Source organism: Bidens hawaiensis, unplaced genomic scaffold (genome assembly GCF_021521415.1).
Source record: "Bidens hawaiensis isolate Kalapana, Puna unplaced genomic scaffold, B.hawaiensis_p1.1 tig00024623_1, whole genome shotgun sequence".
Classification (NCBI taxonomy): Eukaryota; Viridiplantae; Streptophyta; class Magnoliopsida; order Asterales; family Asteraceae; genus Bidens; species Bidens hawaiensis.
This window is the reverse complement of record NW_027493888.1, coordinates 284,664-305,192: the sequence shown is the minus strand read 5'-3', so window position 1 is coordinate 305,192 and position 20,529 is coordinate 284,664. Positions and strand designations below refer to the sequence as shown.

At 42.3% G+C, this 20,529-nt stretch overlaps 1 protein-coding gene across 1 annotated transcript; it reads left to right on the top strand.

Moving 5' to 3' along the window:
• The first annotated feature begins 3,556 nt into the window (after nucleotides 1-3,556).
• On the top strand, nucleotides 3,557-19,194 carry LOC143569631 (protein EFFECTOR OF TRANSCRIPTION 2-like). Its single transcript, XM_077055500.1, has 3 exons — nucleotides 3,557-3,661; nucleotides 17,805-18,161; nucleotides 18,292-19,194. The coding sequence occupies exons 1-3, from the start codon at nucleotides 3,563-3,565 to the stop codon at nucleotides 18,970-18,972; spliced, it is 1,137 nt and encodes a 378-aa protein (XP_076911615.1). The 5' UTR covers nucleotides 3,557-3,562; the 3' UTR covers nucleotides 18,973-19,194.
• Nucleotides 19,195-20,529: the final 1,335 nt, after the last annotated feature.

Here is a 20,529-nt window from a genome sequence, read left to right as displayed (position 1 = left end):
AAAGGCATCTTGAAACCACTTTTGTGTCAAGATTTCACAACAAATGCATGAACAAAAGGCTGCAAACTTGCAAAGGCAATAGAGGCATGTAATTCTGTGTAAAGAAGTATCAGAAAACAGAAATGAGTGAGCAGATATAATAAAGACAAAACCTTTGAACGGGTATGATGTTTAAAGTAGAGACAAGGGCGTCCCACAGTTGTGTAAAATGCCAAAAATAATGAGTCAATGATGGATAAAATTGGGAGCTTGGTTAATTGTTTACTCTATTTGATTGGTACATATTTTATACACACATTTATTGAGCTACATTACCTAGAAGAAGACTTTATGTTATAATTAATGAGAGCATATGCTTTCAGGTATGATGTTTACTTAAGTGAAGTTAAGTCTGATTAGAATAATGAACACCCGTGATTCGAAATCTGAATTATGAGATCGTGTAAGGTCGGTAGTTGGTGAATGAGCAAAGTCAGCCTATTTGAGATTGGCTAGCTAGAAGGTCGAATCAATAAGTCCAAGCCAAAGTTTTAGCCTAAAATAAGTTTATTAAATAAATAAGCTTGACTTTCACTTATCAAGCGACGTGCACTTATCGAGCTCTCGTAAGTTAAACGAGTTAAAGTTTGAGATTAGCTCGGCTCGGGTAATTTATGCCCTAGTTGGGGATGTGCTTAACTTCTTAACACAAAAAGTTAGAAATGCTAATATAAAACAATAGTTAATTTGGTGATGGAGATAGAAGAAGGGTAATTTTGTCATTTTGATGTTTTGATCAATCTAATCCATCTACTAATTTACAAACCAATGGAATTAATTTCAATCCTTCGCATTTCAATAAAAATAATATATATATATATATATATGTGTGTTCTATAAAGTAATTATCTGTGGATTTGTGTTGTATTGCTGTACGTTGGGAAAGCATCACTAATTTACAAAGGAACTAATTTAAATCTCACATTTTAATAAAAATAATGTATTTATATATGTGATATATAAATAATTATTTGTAGATTTTTGTTGTACTGTTGTACGTTGTGAAAGCATTACAACGAACCAAACGACATCTAAAATTGAACTATAAATTAATAAAATATCAATGTTCTAAATTGTGTGATTGGAATGACTTATGGAAAAATTTATCGTACCACTACTCATGTACGAGTTACTACTCTAACGCATGAGCCATTCTAGTTAATGGTCTTAAACTAAAGTTGGACCATGTCAATATCCGGTCACTGATCTTCAATTAGTGTTAAGTAGTTTTATTTCACATTAAGTTTTGTAATCATTACACATTATTACCTGAAGAATGTTTCAACTATGTTTGAGTATAAAATAAGCGCTGAGGTGCATTATCACACACCAAAAGCATACCCAAAACATATGATAAGAGGGTTACATGAACATATTCAAGATGATCGAAAACACACGACACATCACTAATTACAACTTAGTGACTTACTACATTATCATATTAACGACTTAGTGGTGTGTGTTTCACTGTTTTGTGAATATGCATCATCACCTTTTGATTAAAATAATGTGTTATAGATAAATTAAAAGGAATTAATCAAGAAAAAATTAAAAATGTTTTTGTTTGTAAATCAAAAGTCAAATTAAAACGTTTAATATATACTCCGTAATATGTAGTTTGACCAAATTGAATGTCATTTCATGAATTATGTAACTTATGAATTCCACAATTTTTGCTCTCTTTATTTTCTCCCTAAAACACATATAACCCACAAGTGACAATTAAAACTTTAATGAATACCACTAATGCAAAAAAATTTATATATAAACTCTACGAAAATATTAGAATCCACTCACAAGTTTACATACATTTGATTATCATGCTTGTCAATAACGACCTATTCTTGCATTTTTGTTTACGGTGACGATCTATCAACATTAGGAGTTACTTCAGTTATTGCATCTTTTTATTAAGGTATGGATAACATATATGTTACTTTTATTGTACTGTTAACATACTATTGTCACTTTAATAACACGAGTTGTTTTACTGTTTTTATATCAACCAGGCCTTTACACTTTATTTTGATTTTTTTTAATAATTTGATACATTTTGAAGTGTGTTTATAGGTTTATGAGATTTACAATTTCTGAGATTTTGATCTATTTGCATGTTTGTGAATTTACGAGTTTACACGTTACATGTTAACGAGTTCCCGAGTTTACGAATTTAGAAGCTTACAAGTTTATTGGATTTCATGTTTTTCACCTTTGCAATTTTATAAGTTTACAAATTCACGTTTTAATGAGTATTACAATAGTTTTACGATTTTACGAGTGTTTTTGAGTTTTACAAGTTTTATGAGTCTTGCAAATTTTTATAAACTTACAAGCTGTAATTTATTTCAAGTTACAAGTTACTTGTTTACATGCTCACAATTTATACATATACAAGTTACAATCACATCACCATGTAAAGCGAAGCGCGTGCTTTAGCGCATATGTTTCATGCAAATTTAATTCTCCCATTTAAAAGTTAGGATCTAATAAAATAATGTGATTTAAGTTACGTATCAACATCACGATATTAAACAATATTTATTCTTGTCTAAGTCGGGCCACCCAACATATTGATAAAAGAACGCAAATGATACGAAATTATGAAAAGAGTGAACATCGGTTTTCGTCCATGTCGTTTGTCCAAATTTGTGCTTTTAGTCCAGTAGTTTCAAACTTGCAGTTTTCGTTCATATGGTATCATTTTACTTGCAATTGAACCCAACTCCACCAACCTCGTTAACTCTAGTCGTTAAATCCATTAGTGTGCCCCTCACGTGAGGAGTAATTTTGTTCTTTTTTTTCAAATAAACTTCAGTCCTAAGTCAAACCCGTGAGACTCGCTAGACCCAAAACGACCAGACGTGGCTATTTACAATATGGTTAGGTCCCAGGTCCTGAGAATACCTCTAAACTAGTTCGAGTCAAGTCTTGCAACTCTAATATGTTAGCACATGAATAAAAACCACATATTTGGACAAGACACATATGGATGGAAACCAAGGTTCACTCTTACGCTATGTTCCCGAGTTCACCTAATGAGATAAAATAAAAATAAAAATAAAGAAATTTTTTTGTTTTCATTTGTTTCGTGATTTATCTTTCATTTATTTTCTTCTTATTTATTTTCAAATTCGAAAGAAAACATTTTCCTTTGACTTACTCTTTATTTCCCTATGTTTTCCTTCTATTTGTTTTCTTTTCTTCCACTTAATGAAACTTATGAACATAATATTCTCTAATTTCCTTCCTTTTTTTCTTTAAAAATATCCGCAACACAATAATTTTTTTCTTTTTTATTTCATTTATTTTCCGTCTTTAAATAAACTCATGAACAAAGTTAGAAAATATTTTAATATAAGTTTAAAAAAGTTGTATAAAGTTCAAAGCATGAAATGAAATACTAATGGGTCTATTATAATAATATTATTATTGCTGTGTTTAAATAAAGTAAATAAATAAATAACCGCTTTTGTACATATAGAAAGCAACGTTGAACCTATCATTCGTTACTGAGTAATTAGTTATGGTAAGAGCCGTTGATTCCGGCGTCACCACCGCACCGCCGTTGAAACGTGAAAACTGCACACACACTAAACATGACTCCGCATTCTCCGATTGGAAGGTATTAATAATATTATTATTTCATTTCTCTTTACTTCCATATTTATTATTATTATTATTTGCTTTTGCTTTTGCTTTTGATGTTCAACTAGATCTGGAATTTGGAAACTGTTATTGATTGAATTCTAATAATGAATTTGATTAATCAGTTATCTGTAATCATATATTGTAATCAGATTCGGTATAGTTTATGTATGCTCGTTGTATCTAACGTCATGTTAAATTTGTTAAGCTAATTTTGGATAATTGATGAGTTAATTAAGTAGAGAAGCTAATTAGATCTGGAGTTTTATACTTTTATGCTTCAGGTTTTAATTTGAACAATAACAGGTACACGAGCAGTTATGTGAACAGTGAAACGAATAACGAATTCATGTTCATAAACATGTTCGTGTTCGTTTAAACTGTTTTTGATTGAATGCTAATTTCGATTAATCAGTTATCTGTAATCATATATTGTTATCAGATTCGATGTAGTTTTATGCTTTCATTTTACATTTGATTAATTAATATATGCTTATGTTAAGAAGTTATTTCAACTGTATTGCTTGTATATAGTTTATGTATGCACACAGCACACTCTATTCTATAGTTAAGTTAATTTTGGATAATTGATGAGTTTGTTAGGTAGAAAAGCCAATTAGATCAATATTACTAATGTATTGGCTTATATATGAACACGGACAGTTAAACGAGCACAAACATGAATAGTTATAAGATATTTATGTATGCATTGCACACTCTATCTAATTTATGTTTAGCTAAATCTGGATAATTGATTTTGAAGTAGATCTGAATTTTGGAAACTGAAGAAACACTAATTGACCCCGAGTAGATTATGGATAATCTGGGGGTTAAGTAATGTTTCCCACGAGGGTTAGGTCCGGCAAAGAAGGATGTTCTTCAGATGACCTGCAAAACAGACACCGTGAGCTCGTCACTGAGAAGGGGGGGGGGGGGTTCCTCCTTGTGACCACCCTCCGGCGTGAGAATCAGACTAGATTGCTCTGAATATAAGTGTATATTGAGAGAAATAGCTAGTGAAGGCAAAATACAAGATGATGATACCGTTCCAAGGTGTTGGAGTATTTATAGCCGAAGGTAGGTTTCCAAGCAGGTACAGCCAGCTGTATAATATTCCTGTTCTACCAACTATGGGCTACGCACGTGCCATGCTGGTTGGTGGGTAGGCAGCGGCTGATAGTGACAAGGCCGGCTGTGTACTGTTCCCTTTCCACCAACTGCAGGCTATGTGCGTGCCACGACAAGGGTTGGTGAGTAGGCAGCGGCTAATAGTGACAAACAGTACTAGAGCATGCTCCTCGTACTGTTGTCGGTGAGCTGTCACCCTGTGATTGGTTCATGGGCTGCTTTGGTCAGATCTTGTCTATTTTGTCCATACCTTGGCAGGTAAAAAGATCTTCCAGAAACATACGGACTGGCTCATTTGGGCGGGAGTATTCCCGCCTTGCTCATTCCTTCAGGTGACACTGAATTATTGAGAGTTAGTGCCTTGTGCGTGTAGCCTTGCTATTAGTGCGGGTAGCCTTCCCTGATGGCTTGTATCCGCAGCTGCGGGGACAGGCGGGGTACTTCACCATTGGGAGGCTTTCCCTGCGGGAACAGCTGGCGTACTGCGCGTAAGGTCTTCATCTCTGAGCATGGTGGGTCCTGCGGAACCAGTTGGTCCTTGCGCAGACGTCCCTCTTCAAGGTGAGTCTTGCGGGTCCAACTGGGCTCTGCTGGGACCTACCTCTTCAAGTCCCCCCAGTCCAATGTTCTTCTCATGAATTGTTAATAAGTGAGGTGAACTTTGGACTTAAGCAAGGGGTTTTGAAAAGGATTTAGTTTTAAGGTTGTCCGTGGGGATTCTTCCCGCGGTTTCCCTAATGTCACGTGCAGAAATTCCCGACTTTTCTGCTTGATCTTTGGGTATGATGCGGGTAGGTGTGTAACCTCCTCGCAAGTCAGGAGCGTTGAGTTTCACTTGTGTAGATTCTCCACGAGGTTTCGGTAGTTTTAAACATAGTGATCAATTATGTTAAAGAACCAATTCCATCCCGGAGCTTCAAACAATCTAGTTCTCAACGTTCCCGCTATGCGGGGATGTTATTTCCCTTTCCGCAAGCATGGCCCAGAAGATCCTTCTTGGTTTCAATTCCCTGCGAGTGCTAAGTATGTGAAGGGTTTCGCCTTGACACAGTACCCGCACTCGTCTTATAGTTATCTTAATTCCAAGGTATTCTTGGCGTCCATTCCCTGCGGGTGCTAAGTATGTGAAGGGTTTTGCCTTGACACTGTACTCGCACCTGTCTTATAGTTACTTGGTTGCCAAGGTAAGGGGTATAGTCCCGCTTACTTTTGAATCTTTTTGAATCTTTTTGAAATTCGAAGAGTTGGTGAAAGGATAAGAACCGTCCAAACTGTTGAAACGTCGTCCGACGGTTTCTTCTGACCGTGTCAGGACGTGCAGGAAGTTATGGCGACGTGACAGTATATGGTCATTCCAGACGCTTTTTCAGGCGCGTGGGCGCGATTTTTCGGGCGCGTGGGTGCGGATTTTACGGCGCGCGTCCCGTCAACAGCTGTTGCCAGCTTGCTTTTTCCACGTGTCATAGTTTCATTGCACCAGCTCTTTTCTCTCTCCTCCGCATTAAATTCATCGCATTCATTGCGATGAGTATATAAAGGGGGAAAGGGTTCACGGTAATCCACACTTTCACTTCTTTCTTCTTCTTCTAAGCGATTTCCGGTGAATACTCTAACTTTCTGTCGAGCATTCTCCTGAAATCGTTCTTTACCTCCAAAACATGTCTACTCATGATCCAGAAGCTACCGTCGAGGAGTCTGACTTGTATGTCGAGAACCCGACGTCTACGTCCGATAAGGACGATAAGAGCACTGCTGGCGAATGCCAGTGTGCTCTTCCCATCGAGCTTTACCGGTACATCGTCCGGAAGTTCATGCTCGAGCCGTTCGAGCCTGAGTTTCCGGAGCCACACCAGACGGTGTACGATGCCCCCAAGGGCAAAATAGGGGTATATGCCGCCTTCTTCGTCTATGGGAATCTTAGGTTCCAGTTGACGAAGTTTGTATACCGTGTTCTGGATAGACACGGTGTGCACCTGACGGAGGTACACCCAATGGCGATCGCCAAGATCCGCCATTTTGAGTGGGTGTGCCTCATTCTTGGCGTGGATCCCCACGTCGACCGCCTGATGACCTTCTACTCCTGGAGATGCATCCAAGGCTGGTACACCCTGGTCACCCGGATCAAGGGTTTGAAGATCTGCGCTACCGAGCGCAGTCTTCGGTCTTGGAAGCGGGAGTTCTTTTACATCTCTGCCCGTGTCGTCCCTAAAGCGATAACATTTAAGAACGGGAGAGCTCTCCCCAGCCTTCACGCCTCCAACTACCAGGAGGCGGAATGGTTCTCCAAGATTTCCCGGATCCAGACTCCGGTTTACCGCTTTCCGGAGTCCGGGATGGTGATGCTCGGTATGAGCAGGGTGTGGAAGGATGCTGGGGCGGATGCGCCACAGATTCCCATCGTACTTGAATATGGTTTGAACTTTATCCCTTACGGTATGCTCCGTCTTCTTTGTTGATTTAAGGTTTTTTCTAACTGTTTTTCTTTTTATTTCAGAGGGAAATGACTTGCAGTCCCTCCTGCATCCGCGGGAAGCTGACGGTCCCGCTCGGTTGGGTACTCGTGCTCTTGACGAGAACGAGTTGCCCATCCTTACGCAGACTGCGGATCGGTTTGTGGATGCCTACCCACCAGGCCACGAAATACTGAGCGCCACGCGGCCAGGTAAAAGACTATTTAACCATCGCCATCTGAATGCTGAAACCTCTGCTGGAATTCCTCTAATCTTGTCATCTTCTGATGAGGAATCCGCAGATGGTCCTTTTCTTGCGCGGAAGAAGAAGGCTGCTGGCGGGAAGGGCAAGGCGAAGGTAGCCTCCACTGCCGACCAGGTGAACCGGTCTGAGTCGGAGACCGAGAGTGAAGAGGCGGCGGGGAACCCGGGTGGTGTTGAGACCACTACTCTGGAGGTTGAAACGGCTGTCACCTCCGAGCAGCCCAGGACCACGACGGTGACCGGTACGAAGAGGCCGGCTCCATCGGGTTCGTCCCCGCCCGTTCGCACCTTCAAACTCAAAAGGACCCGTAAGTATACTTCCTTTATCTTAACTGCATAACTTTCCGCCATTATACTTATATATCTTCTTTGTGCAGGCGTGGATGCTACCGCATTCCAGGGTGGAGCGGGGAGGAGCACCTCCGGACCCATGACGGTAGGTTTGGTCAACCTACCTGATGCGATGACCCAGGCGACTGCGCCTGCTTCAGTTGTTGGTTCAGTTGCTCACCCGGTTGAGCCAACTGTTCCAACTGTGACGACGTCTCCGCCGGCTGTCAGTGCCATATTCACTGATTCCTTCACTGAGCCGGCGGTGAGTGTTTCTGTGGATTCTTCCACAGCCGCGGCCGCGGTTGTGAGTTCACCTCCGGTGAGTTCACCTCCGTTGATTTCTACCACGGCGGCCTCCTCTATGCCTCCTCCGGCGCCGGCGACTACGGCCGGTCCTTCAGGTATGTCCGGGGTTGGGGCGTCAAGCCAATCTTTGTCTCCTTCCCATCTGCCTGACCTCTTGGATGGGTATCCGTTAGGTTCGGGTGATGGGTTTGGCGGCTACAGGCCTGTCGTCGACCCTACAAGTGCGTAGGGTTATTTTGGCCTTTTATTATTTTATTTTATATTTTTTTTTATCATCTTTTCCTAACTGCTTTTTGCTTTTGCAGTGTCGGATTCCAATGAAGTGTATGTTCCACGATGGAACATCCGCCGAGGAACAACCCTTCGGACGCCTGTGGAATGCGTCGAGTGGGCGCGCCACGCCGCCCCAAGTGGGGCGCTGGGGGAAGCAATGTCAAGCTACCAGGAGGGTAGGTTGACAAATGAGCTCCGCATTCTCGTAGCCCGGATGCAGCCGCGCGTCGAGCTGCTTTGTCGTGAAAACGACAAGTTAAAGGCAGCTCGTATCCAAGAAGTAGCTCAGGCGCGGGCTGTCCGGGAGGAGAACAGGAGGCTCTCCGCCGTTGCTGCGGAGAAGGAGAAGGCCTTCAAGGCCCTTGAGGTTGAAGTTCAAGCTCGTCTCGAGGCCCGTTCCAAGGCCGCCCAAGCTATTAATGAACAGCTTCGGTTGGCTAAGGAAACTGCACGGAACGCAACCGAGAGGGCCACCAAGGCTGAAGCTGCTGCTGAGCCTCTACGCATCGAGAATGAGGAACTTAAAGCCAAATTAGAGAGGCTCCAGCAGGCTCATGATGCCTTGGCCATGGAAGATGCCAAGAAGCTCCAAGAGATCTTGGACCAGAGGGGGGTGCTTGACCACACTGAGCGTAAGCTAAAGGGCGTCGAAGAGGCTGCAGCCAAAGATGTGTTGCTTGCCAACCTTACAAAGAACGAAGCCGAACGCGCCCGTAATGAAGCTCAAGCTGCCCTCCAGGAGGCTCTGGTTACCAAGGAATGGCTTCTCCGAGAAGCGTTGTCTCAGGTATGCGCAGTTTCACAATTTCTTTACGCTTTTACTTAGAAGAGTTTTTGATATACTTCTGTTTTTTAGGTTGTGCATCGGGTGTTCACGAACACATCATATGACGATGCGATGAGCGCAGCCCTCAACGCTTCTCATGAGGATGGGGAAAAGGCTGGCTTCCTGCTTGGTCTAGGGTTTGTTGAACAAGGCATTCCGCCTTCCAACTTCCCTCTTTACAATGTGGATACTGAAGCTGCGTATGACCAAGCAGTGAATCAGTATGCCGCCTTCCCGCATCCGGTGGTGGAGAAGGTAAACGAGATTGCTGCTGCTGATGGGCTAGCTATCCTCAAAGCTTTCCTTGAACCACCACACTCTACTGATGGTGCGGGTCCAAGTGGGAGTGGTCCTGAAGCTTGATACTTTAGATCCCTTTCCACCATTAGAGTAGATTTTTATGTTTGTAGACTTCTAATCTTGTATGCGGGTATGTACCCAGCAATTCTTGTAATGTTTGAATGTTGATGGAATAAAAATTATTTGTTAATGCCTTGCCTTGTTTATTTCGCGCATATTTTGTTTTAACTTAGCAATTTCTTGAGTACTTAGATAAGTTAACTTTTCAACGTGGCAGATAATAAGTTAAAGTTTTGCTTCCTCTTTCGTGATTGTGCGGATAAGACCGTCACTTTCACTTAGTAGGATGGCTAAACTTTACCTATATCTGACCTGCGTGGAAGTTTTCCTCATCTTTTCCTTTGAAATTTTCTAAGTGTTTTGAATAAGTTAACCTTTCGACGCGCGGTTGCCAATAGGTCAATGTTCAGTTTCTTCTATCATGATTGTGCGGGTAGGACCGTCACTTTCATTTATTGGAATGACAAAACTTCACCTATAGCTGACCTGCGTGAAGATTTTCCTTAGAAATTTTTACCGTTTTATGTGTTTATGCGGGTTTTGCCGCCTTCCACACGCAACGACTTACTTCTTCCCATATTTATGCGGTGAATACCGGCATATCAGTGTGGGAAGTTCATAAGTATAAAGGTAAGGCTATCAACACAATGTGATAAAGGAGAATCATTTCCATTAGAAGTGGCTCTAGGCCTTTTCTTTACAAGTTTGGAATTGATCTACATGTAACATTTGCGTAATTGAGCTCCGTTTCATGTTCTTGGGATAGGAGTGCCATCGAGCCTTTCGAGCCGGTATGCGCCTTTTCCCAAAACTTCTTTGATAATGTACGGTCCTTCCCAGACCGGTGCCAGTTTTCCTGGGCGCTCTTGGTTTGAAGCCTCGTTGTTACGCAATATGTAGTCTCCTACATTGAAGTTGCAGAGTTTTACCCGCGTGTTGTAGTACTTTTGCATTTGTCGCTTGTAGTTTTCTTCACGCGCTGCGGCTAAGTCTCTGCGTTCCTCGGTTAGCATAAGGTCTAACCGTCTTTCCGCATCATTGTCTTCTGGCTGAATCAAGACCCTTGGTGAGGGCAAACCAATTTCGACTGGGACCATGGCTTCAGTGCCATAAGTGAGGCTGAACGGGGTTTCTCCCGTACTGGCCTTTTTCAGCGTTCTGTTTGCCCAAAGGACGTGTGGAACTTCGTCTACCCAGCCGGATCTGTGTTCCAGGAGTCTTTTCCTTATGCCTTCGACGATGCTTTTATTTGCTCTTTCCACCTCACCGTTACCTTGCGGGTGTGCCACTGAGGTAAAGGTGTGGGTGATTTGAAGTTCTTCCAGCCACTTTTGTAGCTTCTTGTCAACAAAGTTGGTGCCGTTATCACTCACCAAAGTCTGTGGAAGTCCAAAACGACAAATAATAAATTCCCAAATAAATTTTTTAATATGTTTTGCGGTTGTTTGGGCTAAGGGTTTTGCTTCTATCCACTTGGTGAAGTAGTTGATGGCTACCACTAGGAACTGAACGTTTCCTGCTGCTGTAGGAAATGGGCCTGTCACATCGATGGCCCACTTCTGAAATGGCCATGAAGAGGTGACTGGAGCAAGTTCATTCTTCGGGCGATGCGTGTTGGGTGCGTAGAGCTGGCAAGACCTACACTTTCTGATGTATGCCAGCGCATCCGTATGCATCCCCGGCCAAAAGTACCCCGCGTTGTTTAACTTAGCTACAACAGCGCGTGGACCTGCGTGTACTCCACAGATGCCTTCGTGTACTTCCCTTAGGAGGTAGTCAGCATATTGGTTGTCCACGCATCTTAAGAGTGGGCCAAGAAAGTTACGTCTGTAAAGGATGTCATCGATGAGTTGATAGTTTAATGCTTTACAACGTATTTTTCTTGCCTGTGTTTTTGACTCTGGTAGTATACCCGCTGCAAGGTAATTTATTATCGGTGTCATCCACGTTTCTGTGCCGGTTTGGATAACACAAATTTCCTTGTGCGGGATTGATGGTGCTTCAAGGAGTTCGATGCGGATGTCCTTTCCCAAATGGGTGAAGGCTAATGATGCAAGCTTGCTTAACGCATCCGCAGATTTGTTTTCGCTACGCTTGACGTGTATGACTACAATCATTAAAATCGCGCATAAGGGTTTTTGCTTGTGCGAGGTACAGGACCATTGTGTCGTTCACGGCCGTGTACGTTCCGTTTATTTGGTTGGCTACTAACATGGAATCCACGTGGGCTTCCAAGTTTTTCACTCCCATTTTACGCGCAATTCTCAGCCCGGCCAAGAATGCTTCATACTCGGCTTCGTTATTCGTACTTGGAAAATCCAGTCGAATAGCGTAAGTGTATTCTTGGCCTGTTGGGTTGGTTAGTTTCAACCCTGCGCCTGAACCCTCATTGCTGGCTGCTCCATCGGTGTAGAGTCGCCAGACATCATTGATGTCCTGTGCTGGGGAGGGTTGAGCCTCCTCCTGGCACTCTTTCTCCCGCGAAGCGGGGACTTCTGCAATAAAGTCGGCCAGGACCTGGCCTTTTATGGCTGGTCTTGGCTTGTACTTTATCGCATATTCCCCCAACTCAATTTCCCATTTGGCTAGACGTCCCGATAACTCGGGTTTGCCTAGAACGTTTGCAAGTTTGAAGTTGGTGAGAATGGTGATTGGGTGACCTTGGAAATATCGTCTTAGCCTGCGTGAAGCCTGTACAAGTGCTAAGACTAGTTTTTCCAGGGTGGAGTACCGGGTTTCTACGTCTGTTAGGACACGGCTAACATAGTAAATAGGCATCTGGATACCTTTTCGCTCTACTAGCAGGACTGCCCCGGTTGCTCTATCTGTGGAAGAAAGATATATGATTAATTCCTCCCCCGCTTCTGGTGCTGTGAGCGTTGGGAGTTCGATCAAGCGTGACCGAATTTCCTGAAAAGCTGCTTCCGCTTCTGGTGTCCAGCGGAAGTGCGTTTTCTTTAAACAGTTTCTCAATGTTGACACGAATGGGAACGACCTATCCGCATGGTTTGACAAAAAGCAGTTAAGTGCGACTAGGCGGTCCATTCAGTGTCTGGGCTTGCTTGATGGTAGTAGGTGATTCCATTTTGATAATGGCTTCGACCTTTTCAGGGTTCGCTCTGAAGCCATCTTTAGTAACAATGACTCCCAAGAACTTCCCTTCTTCCATCCCAAAGGAACACTTGCTCGGGTTGAGCTTCATGTTTATCTTTCTGAGCGTGTTGAAAGTTTCTTCGATGTCTTTCAACATCCCTTCTGGCTCAGGGCTTTTGATGACCAAATCATCCATGTAGACTTCCAAGTTTCTCCCAATTTGGGCATGAAACTCTTTGTCCATCAGACGTTGGTATGTGGACCCTGCATTCTTAAGTCCGAATGGCATCATTTGATAACAAAATGTGCCGTCGGGCGTCCGAAATGCGATTTTGTTCTGATCATCTACAGCCATGTGGATTTGATGGTACCCCTTATATGCGTCAAGGAAGCATTTAAGGCGAAACGGTGCTAATGAATCCACTTTGAGGTCAATTTCGGGTAACGGGTAACAATCTTTGGGGCATGCTTTGTTTAAATCTTTGAAATCTATACACATGCGCCATTGTTTGTTAGCCTTCGGTACCATAACGGGATTTGCAACCCATGTTTGATATCTACTAACGCGTACGATGCCCGCGTCAAGGAGTTCCTTGACTTGAGTTCTACACGCGTTAGCCTGTTCCGCCCCCATTACTCTGCGCTTTTGTATGACTGGCGTAAAAGCCGGGTCACACTTGAGCTTATGCTCTGCTTTACTTCGAGGCACACCAGTCATGTCAGCTGGTGTCCACGCGAAGATGTCAGCGTTTCTCTGTAGTAAGCGTTTGAGTAAGGTGCGCGTAGGATCAGTTATTGTTGGGCCAATTGTAACAGCCTGGTCAGGGTATTTGCCATTGAGGGCCCATTTTTCTGGTTCGGTGATGGTTGGTTTAGCCATCTTTGGTTTGGGTTTAGATGAGACGGATGCGATGCATACCTGGGGGATACCGGTGATCATCGCTACACCCTCAGCAGTTGGCCATCCCATCATGCCGTGGACTGAAGATACCACGGCGTTGAATCTTGCCATCCCGTCTCTCCCGAAGAGAATGTCGTATGTGTGATGTGGCTTCCTCATTACGACGAAGTCCACGTCTTCTGTGCGGGAGTATTTCCCGTCCGTGAGAATGACGGGGAAAGATAGGATACCCAGGGGGTGTTTGTGCTACCGTCGAACCCTTCCATTGAGGCGTAAACCGTTTCCAGGCGTTCTTTGTCTTCGTCGTCTAGCTTGTCGAAGAACTGCCTGTACATAACCGTTGACGAGGCGTCGTTGTCAGCAAGAGTGCGGGAAGTTATGTAATGCCCCAGCTGGCTTTTGATGACGATAGGGCCTTCCTTGCTGGGTCCTCCTGGCACTCGCGGGAAGCGCACCTCAGCTTCCTTCCATTCGCATGGTTCTGTCGTTCGTCTTTTTCTTCCTCTGATGTTGCCATGAACCATGTGGATGCTGATGTCAACGGGCTTTCATCCGTTGCCTTTATACCGGTTATCATTCCTTCCTCCATTCTTGATTGATGCCACAAGGTGTGCAAGTCTTCCATCCTTGACGAATGTTTCAACAATATCCTTCAAGGATGTGCACTCCTCTGTATTGTGACCCTTTGTCCCGTGGAAGTCACAGGATTTGCTCTGATCCGCATTAGGTCACCGCCGGATCATTGGAGCTTTTGGCCATGGGAGTTTTTCGGTGGCAAATATCTCCGTGACGCTTTTGGTGAGTGGCGTCCACCAGTGTTTTCGGCTTGAAGGGTGCGTGTTATCCCTTCCGCCAACAAGAGAGCGAGAGCTGGATGAGGTGTCAAAGTTTACCCTTGACTGCCAAATACCTAGCTTCCTCTTTTTGTTCTGCCGGGCGATCCGAACATTGTTTTCTCTGGTTCTCTGCGTGTAGAGGTGTGTACTCTGGGGAAGATCCCTACCCAGTTGCTTCTCCGTCTCGGCAAAGCGCTTGGCCGCCGTCATGATGGCATCCCATGTGGATGGCATGCCGTCCTTACCCGTCAACGTGCGGATAAGCTCTGGGTATTCGGCGCCCTGGATGAAAGCGGCGCGAACAAGATCTTCACTTATGTTGCCCAGACTCAGCTTTTTGGAGTTGAAGCGAGTGATGAAGTCTAGTAAAGATTCATCTTCCTCTCTCACGCAGTTGAGGATCGTCCACTGCTCTTCAGTATATTTCCTCTGTTGACTGAAGTGTTGGCTGAACTTGTGTTGAAAGTCCGCCCAATCATAGATGTGGTGGACCAGTAAACGATCAAACCACGCCCTGGCCGCTCCAACCAGCGTCATCTGGAACATATAACACCACGTGGGTTCCGTCCAGTTACTGACGGTTGCCCCCGCTATGAATCTGTTCAAGTGATCGTCTGGGTCGGATAGACCATCATAAGTGCCGATGTTGGACATCTGTTTGGCACTTCTCGGGGCGATTGCTTCCGCAATGTCCCTTGCAAACTTGGATGTTCCCGCATTTGCAGCAGTTGGTCTAAAGGTTTTGGAGAAGTCGCGTGGGTTTCCCCCCGTGTTCCATGGTTTGAAGGTTTCTCCGAAATTCCTTCTTGGTTGGAAGTCCGTTTCTTTACGCTTCCCTTTCGCCCTATGGCGAGGGTTCGCGTCAGTGTCTGATTCCTCCCGATCATCGTCCGAGTACTCGCACTAACTGTTCATGTTGAGCTGTTGTCGAGTGCTTCCGAATTCGTCAGCCTGTTGGAGTGAACGCAAGCGTTCATCCAACTCAGCTTGGAATTCCTTCTGACGTGCTTCGGCCCACGCCTTAACTTGATCGAGTGTTTGGCGAGGGAGCCTCGTCTGTTTCTCCAACTGGGCATCAGTGAACCCCAGTGAAATATTGTTTACTCCACTTGCCCCGGCTTGGGTAACCGGGGTAGTGTGCGTAAAATTTGTGTAACCGCCGGTGTTCCCCCCAGTAGCTGGGGTTGTGGTTACCGGGGTTTCTTGGTCACTTACTGGCCTTGGGACCGGAGTAACGTTAACCATTTTTTCAGAAGTTTTGAAAAAACTGAATTAGTTCTAGCTTTTATGCACGGATGGCGCCAATGAAGAAACACTAATTGACCCCGAGTAGATTATGGATAATCTGGGGGTTAAGTAATGTTTCCCACGAGGGTTAGGTCCGGCAAAGAAGGATGTTTTTCAGATGACCTGCAAAACAGACACCGTGAGCTCGTCACTGAGAAGGGGGGGGGGTTCCTCCTTGTGACCACCCTCTGGCGTGAGAATCAGACTAGATTGCTCTGAATATAAGTGTATATTGAGAGAAATAGCTAGTGAAGGCAAAATACAAGATGATGATACCGTTCCAAGGTGTTGGAGTATTTATAGCCGAAGGTAGGTTTCCAAGCAGGTACAGCCAGCTGTATAATATTCCTGTTCTACCAACTATGGGCTACGCACGTGCCATGCTGGTTGGTGGGTAGGCAGCGGCTGATAGTGACAAGGCCGGCTGTGTACTGTTCCCTTTCCACCAACTGCAGGCTATGTGCGTGCCACGACAAGGGTTGGTGAGTAGGCAGCGGCTAATAGTGACAAACAGTACTAGAGCATGCTCCTCGTACTGTTGTCGGTGAGCTGTCACCCTGTGATTGGTTCATGGGCTGCTTTGGTCAGATCTTGTCTATTTTGTCCATACCTTGGCAGGTAAAAAGATCTTCCAGAAGCATACGGACTGGCTCATTTGGGCGGGAGTATTCCCGCCTTGCTCATTCCTTCAGGTGACACTAAATTATTGAGAGTTAGTGCCTTGTGCGTGTAGCCTTGCTATTAGTGCGGGTAGCCTTCCCTGATGGCTTGTATCCGCAGCTGCGGGGACAGGCGGGGTACTTCACCATTGGGAGGCTTTCCCTGCGGGAACAGCTGGCGTACTGCGCGTAAGGTCTTCATCTCTGAGCATGGTGGGTCCTGCGGAACCAGTTGGTCCTTGCGCAGACGTCCCTCTTCAAGGTGAGTCTTGCGGGTCCAACTGGGCTCTGCTGGGACCTACATCTTCAGAAACTGTTTTTGATTGAATTCTAATTTCGAATTTGATTAATAAGTTATCTGTAATCATATACTGTTATCAGCTTCGATATGGTTTATGTATGCACACTGTATCTGATGTCATGTTAAACTAATTTTGGATAATTGATTAGTTAATTAAGTAGAAAAGCTAATTAGATCTGGAATTTTATGCTTTAGGATTTGGATTTGATTAATATTACTTATGAGCAGGCGTAGTATGTTTAACTTTAACCGAACACGAGCGCAAACAGTTAAACACTAAACGCGAACAGTTAAATGAATGGGTTTTGTTGTTCATGTTTGTTCCTTAAGAAAATGAGTATGTTCATGTTCGCCTATGTTCATTCGTTAACATTTTAAACACATTAAATTTTTTAACAATCAGTTCATGAACATAAACGAACGTAAACGGACATAAATGAACAAACACAAATGGACATAAATGAACAAACGTAAATGAACAAATATAAAACATTTAAGTATCCAGTAATGTCTAACAGACACATCTATTTGTTTATGTTTAGAAGCTGTAATATTACATAGTTAACTGGGTTAAACAAATAAACGAACAGGCATAAATGAATGAACATGTATGAACAATGGACATAAATGAACATTCATGAATGTGAATGCATGAACGAAACACGACGTTCATGTTCGTTCGTTGAAGTAGATGAACAAATAATTTTGCTCATGTTCGTCCAATCGTCCGTTTATTAAATAAACGAACTTCCCACCAACCGGTTCGTTGAACGTTCGGTTCGTTTTCAGGCCTTATGAGTTTAGATTCATAGCTCATGTACTTCAAAACTGAAATGTCTCTTTATTTAATTCTGTCTCCAATTTCACTCCAAACGACTGAATTAGTGTTCACCAATCTACAGTTCTACACTAACATGTGGTGGTCTATTTGAAAACTAAAATCTATGGTTTTGACTTCTAGTCTTCATTTACATTATGATTCATCCTGATTTCAACAATTTCACACCTTGTCATCGATGGTTTTAAAATTCCAGCATTGCATTCGTTTATGTTATCTTTATTGTATTTCAAATATGATTATATGTATGTATGCTAATTTTCAGATCCTTATTGGGGCCTGTGATTGGGAGGATTACTTGTTACACAAGGAAGGTGCAGAGAGATACCGAACTCACAATCTACCAAATGGTGCTTCTTGTCCCGGGCTTTATGAACTCGGGATTGCTATTTCAGTCACACAAACAAAGGGAAAGAGTATTAGCAAACTCGATTCTAAAAATATAATTCCTGTTTATCTTGGGCAAGCTGATAATGTTAGGACTAGACTTCAGCAGTATGGTAGAGATGGTGATCATTTGGAAAATGGCTTGTCAAAGGTTGAGCTAAATGACCGAAAAGTCCTTGGATTGTTCTCTGGTATATTCTCATACGGATTTGCCATCGCGTTTAGATGGGCTCCGGTAAGAAACATTTTTTGATTCTAAATTTATTTTTCTTATTCCTTGATGGAGACTATTAATTAACAAGAAGGTTTCTAATAATAATATGTGAATAATTATAACCAGAAATAAACTATGCTTTGATTTACAGATGGAAAGTAAAAAAGATGCTGAGAGAACCGAGTCCCAACTTTTAAAAACCTTTGATTATGCATGGAACCGAGGTATGAACGGGGAGCGTCGTCCTGATGATATACATAAAAAGCTCATTGATACAGTTTCAAATCCTAAAAGGATATTTTCGGTATTAAAGAAGATTCGTGTCTTCCCTTCAAAAGAAGTAGGCCTTAGAATCAAACAATGTGACCCGCCTGTTTTGGAAAACGGATCTAGTTTCTATACCAAGCAAAATGACACAAATACCCTCCTTAGCATTTTCAAGTTTGGTAGATCACGGCCTACATTAGTATCAAAAGACTGTAATACGAACAATGATAATGTCCGTATATGTGGCGTAGCCTTGGGTCACGGTTCCATATGTATTAGACCTCCTGTTAAAGGAAGAAAAAGATGCGTTGACCACAAAGGGATGAAAGTCAACGCATACATAAAACCTCGTTTAACCGGGACAGTTTGCAACAGCCAAAAAGGTTGTAAAGAAGTAAAACATGAGGAGATGATGGTCAATGAGAAAAAGTCAACGATGTCGGGCGCGGATTCGTTGACTTGTGTAGCTATTACAGTTAAAGGTTCCTGTTGTAGTAGAAAACCGAGTAAAAACAGCAAGTTTTGTTGGCAACATGAAGCAATTCGGGCCAAAATTAACGACTAATTTCACAAATCAAACTTGTAAAAGTTGTTGTTCATCAAGCAATGGATTGAGAATTGTTTGAAGATTGTATAACATATTGACTCTTATTATCAGAGGAAGTCAGCCTGCAAAAAGGTATTTATACATACAAACCATATTATTTAGTTTTTTTATACACAAAATTTAATTGTTTGTTGTGTTAAGTTAACGCATGTTGTTTAGTTTAAAATTTACATTAAGTTAAATTTGGTGTCTGTTTGTAAACTTTTAAATTTTAATACATGTTATTGAGTTTTATATTGATGTTCACTGTCTTGAACCTTTCCATGAAATTTAGTTATACCATGTGACATATATGATTTACAAATATACATATTGAATGGCTGAGGTTCGAATATATTCTAGCTCGAGATTAGCTTGAGATTAGCTCGTTTACGTTCCAACTTTATCGAATTATGAGTTGAAAAACAAGGTCTAAATGTATAATGGGTTGAACCTTAGCTTATAATTACTCCATTCATATGATTATCTAGCCTTTGATTGTTTAACAAAGTTGATTTGTACATAAAATTACTTTGCACACCGCACACACTTGTGGAATTTAGGGGTGCTAATTGGCGTGTTTATGGATTAAATTTGGCATGAATTAGAACATGTATCAAACATATGAACCAAAACAAGACAGGCGCCAAAAAGTTTCGTTTTACTTGAACAGATTTACTTTTCGCTCTGTCACGTCAACACTTACACAACAGTATGAAATCTGCCTACCAATCATATGATTGGACAACCTTAAAACCTGCCATGTGGAATCTTTAGCCGAAAAAAAACCTATGACCATAAGTTAGAATGAAATTGAAAAAACCGAAGCAAAAAACCAACGGTCTGATTTTATGTTTTCGTAAAAACTGAACCTCCGGTTCGGTTTTTAGTGTAACTAACACCGAAAAATTAAATCATACCGAACTTGTAGATAACAATTTAGCTCAAATGTATGATAATCAATTAACTATTAAGTATAATTTAACAAAAAAATATAACCCAAATACATTACTTTCGGCCAACTTTTTGTAGGCCCAAAAATTACAAGTCCTAATGTCATAACGGAAACCGAACCAAATCCAATCCAAAAAATGAAAAAAAATTGAACAGCTTTCAAAAACTTAAAACCCCCCTTTCGGTTTTTGCTTCTGGCCTAGCCCAAAACCAAACTGATCCAACCTCTGGACACGCCTACAACTTTCCTTTTCTAAAACAACGAATTTCAATTGTTAATCGTAATCCAAAGAAAATTCAAAAACACAATTACACTAATCCTTCCAAAACAAACAAGAAAAGATAAACAATTGTTAATCCAAAGAAAATTCAAAGATCTTATTTCTTCCACCGCGTTTCAATTTATTTTAGAAGATAATATCGTTTCTAATCTTCTAATACACAAACATGCCGTGAAAATTTCCCCACCTTTAATATTTGTTGATTTTCTCATGTTTCTTATGCTGTTCAAATAATAATAATAATAATAATACACCCAAACATATATTCCAGTAAGTATATAAATTGGTTGTGGCTCAATGG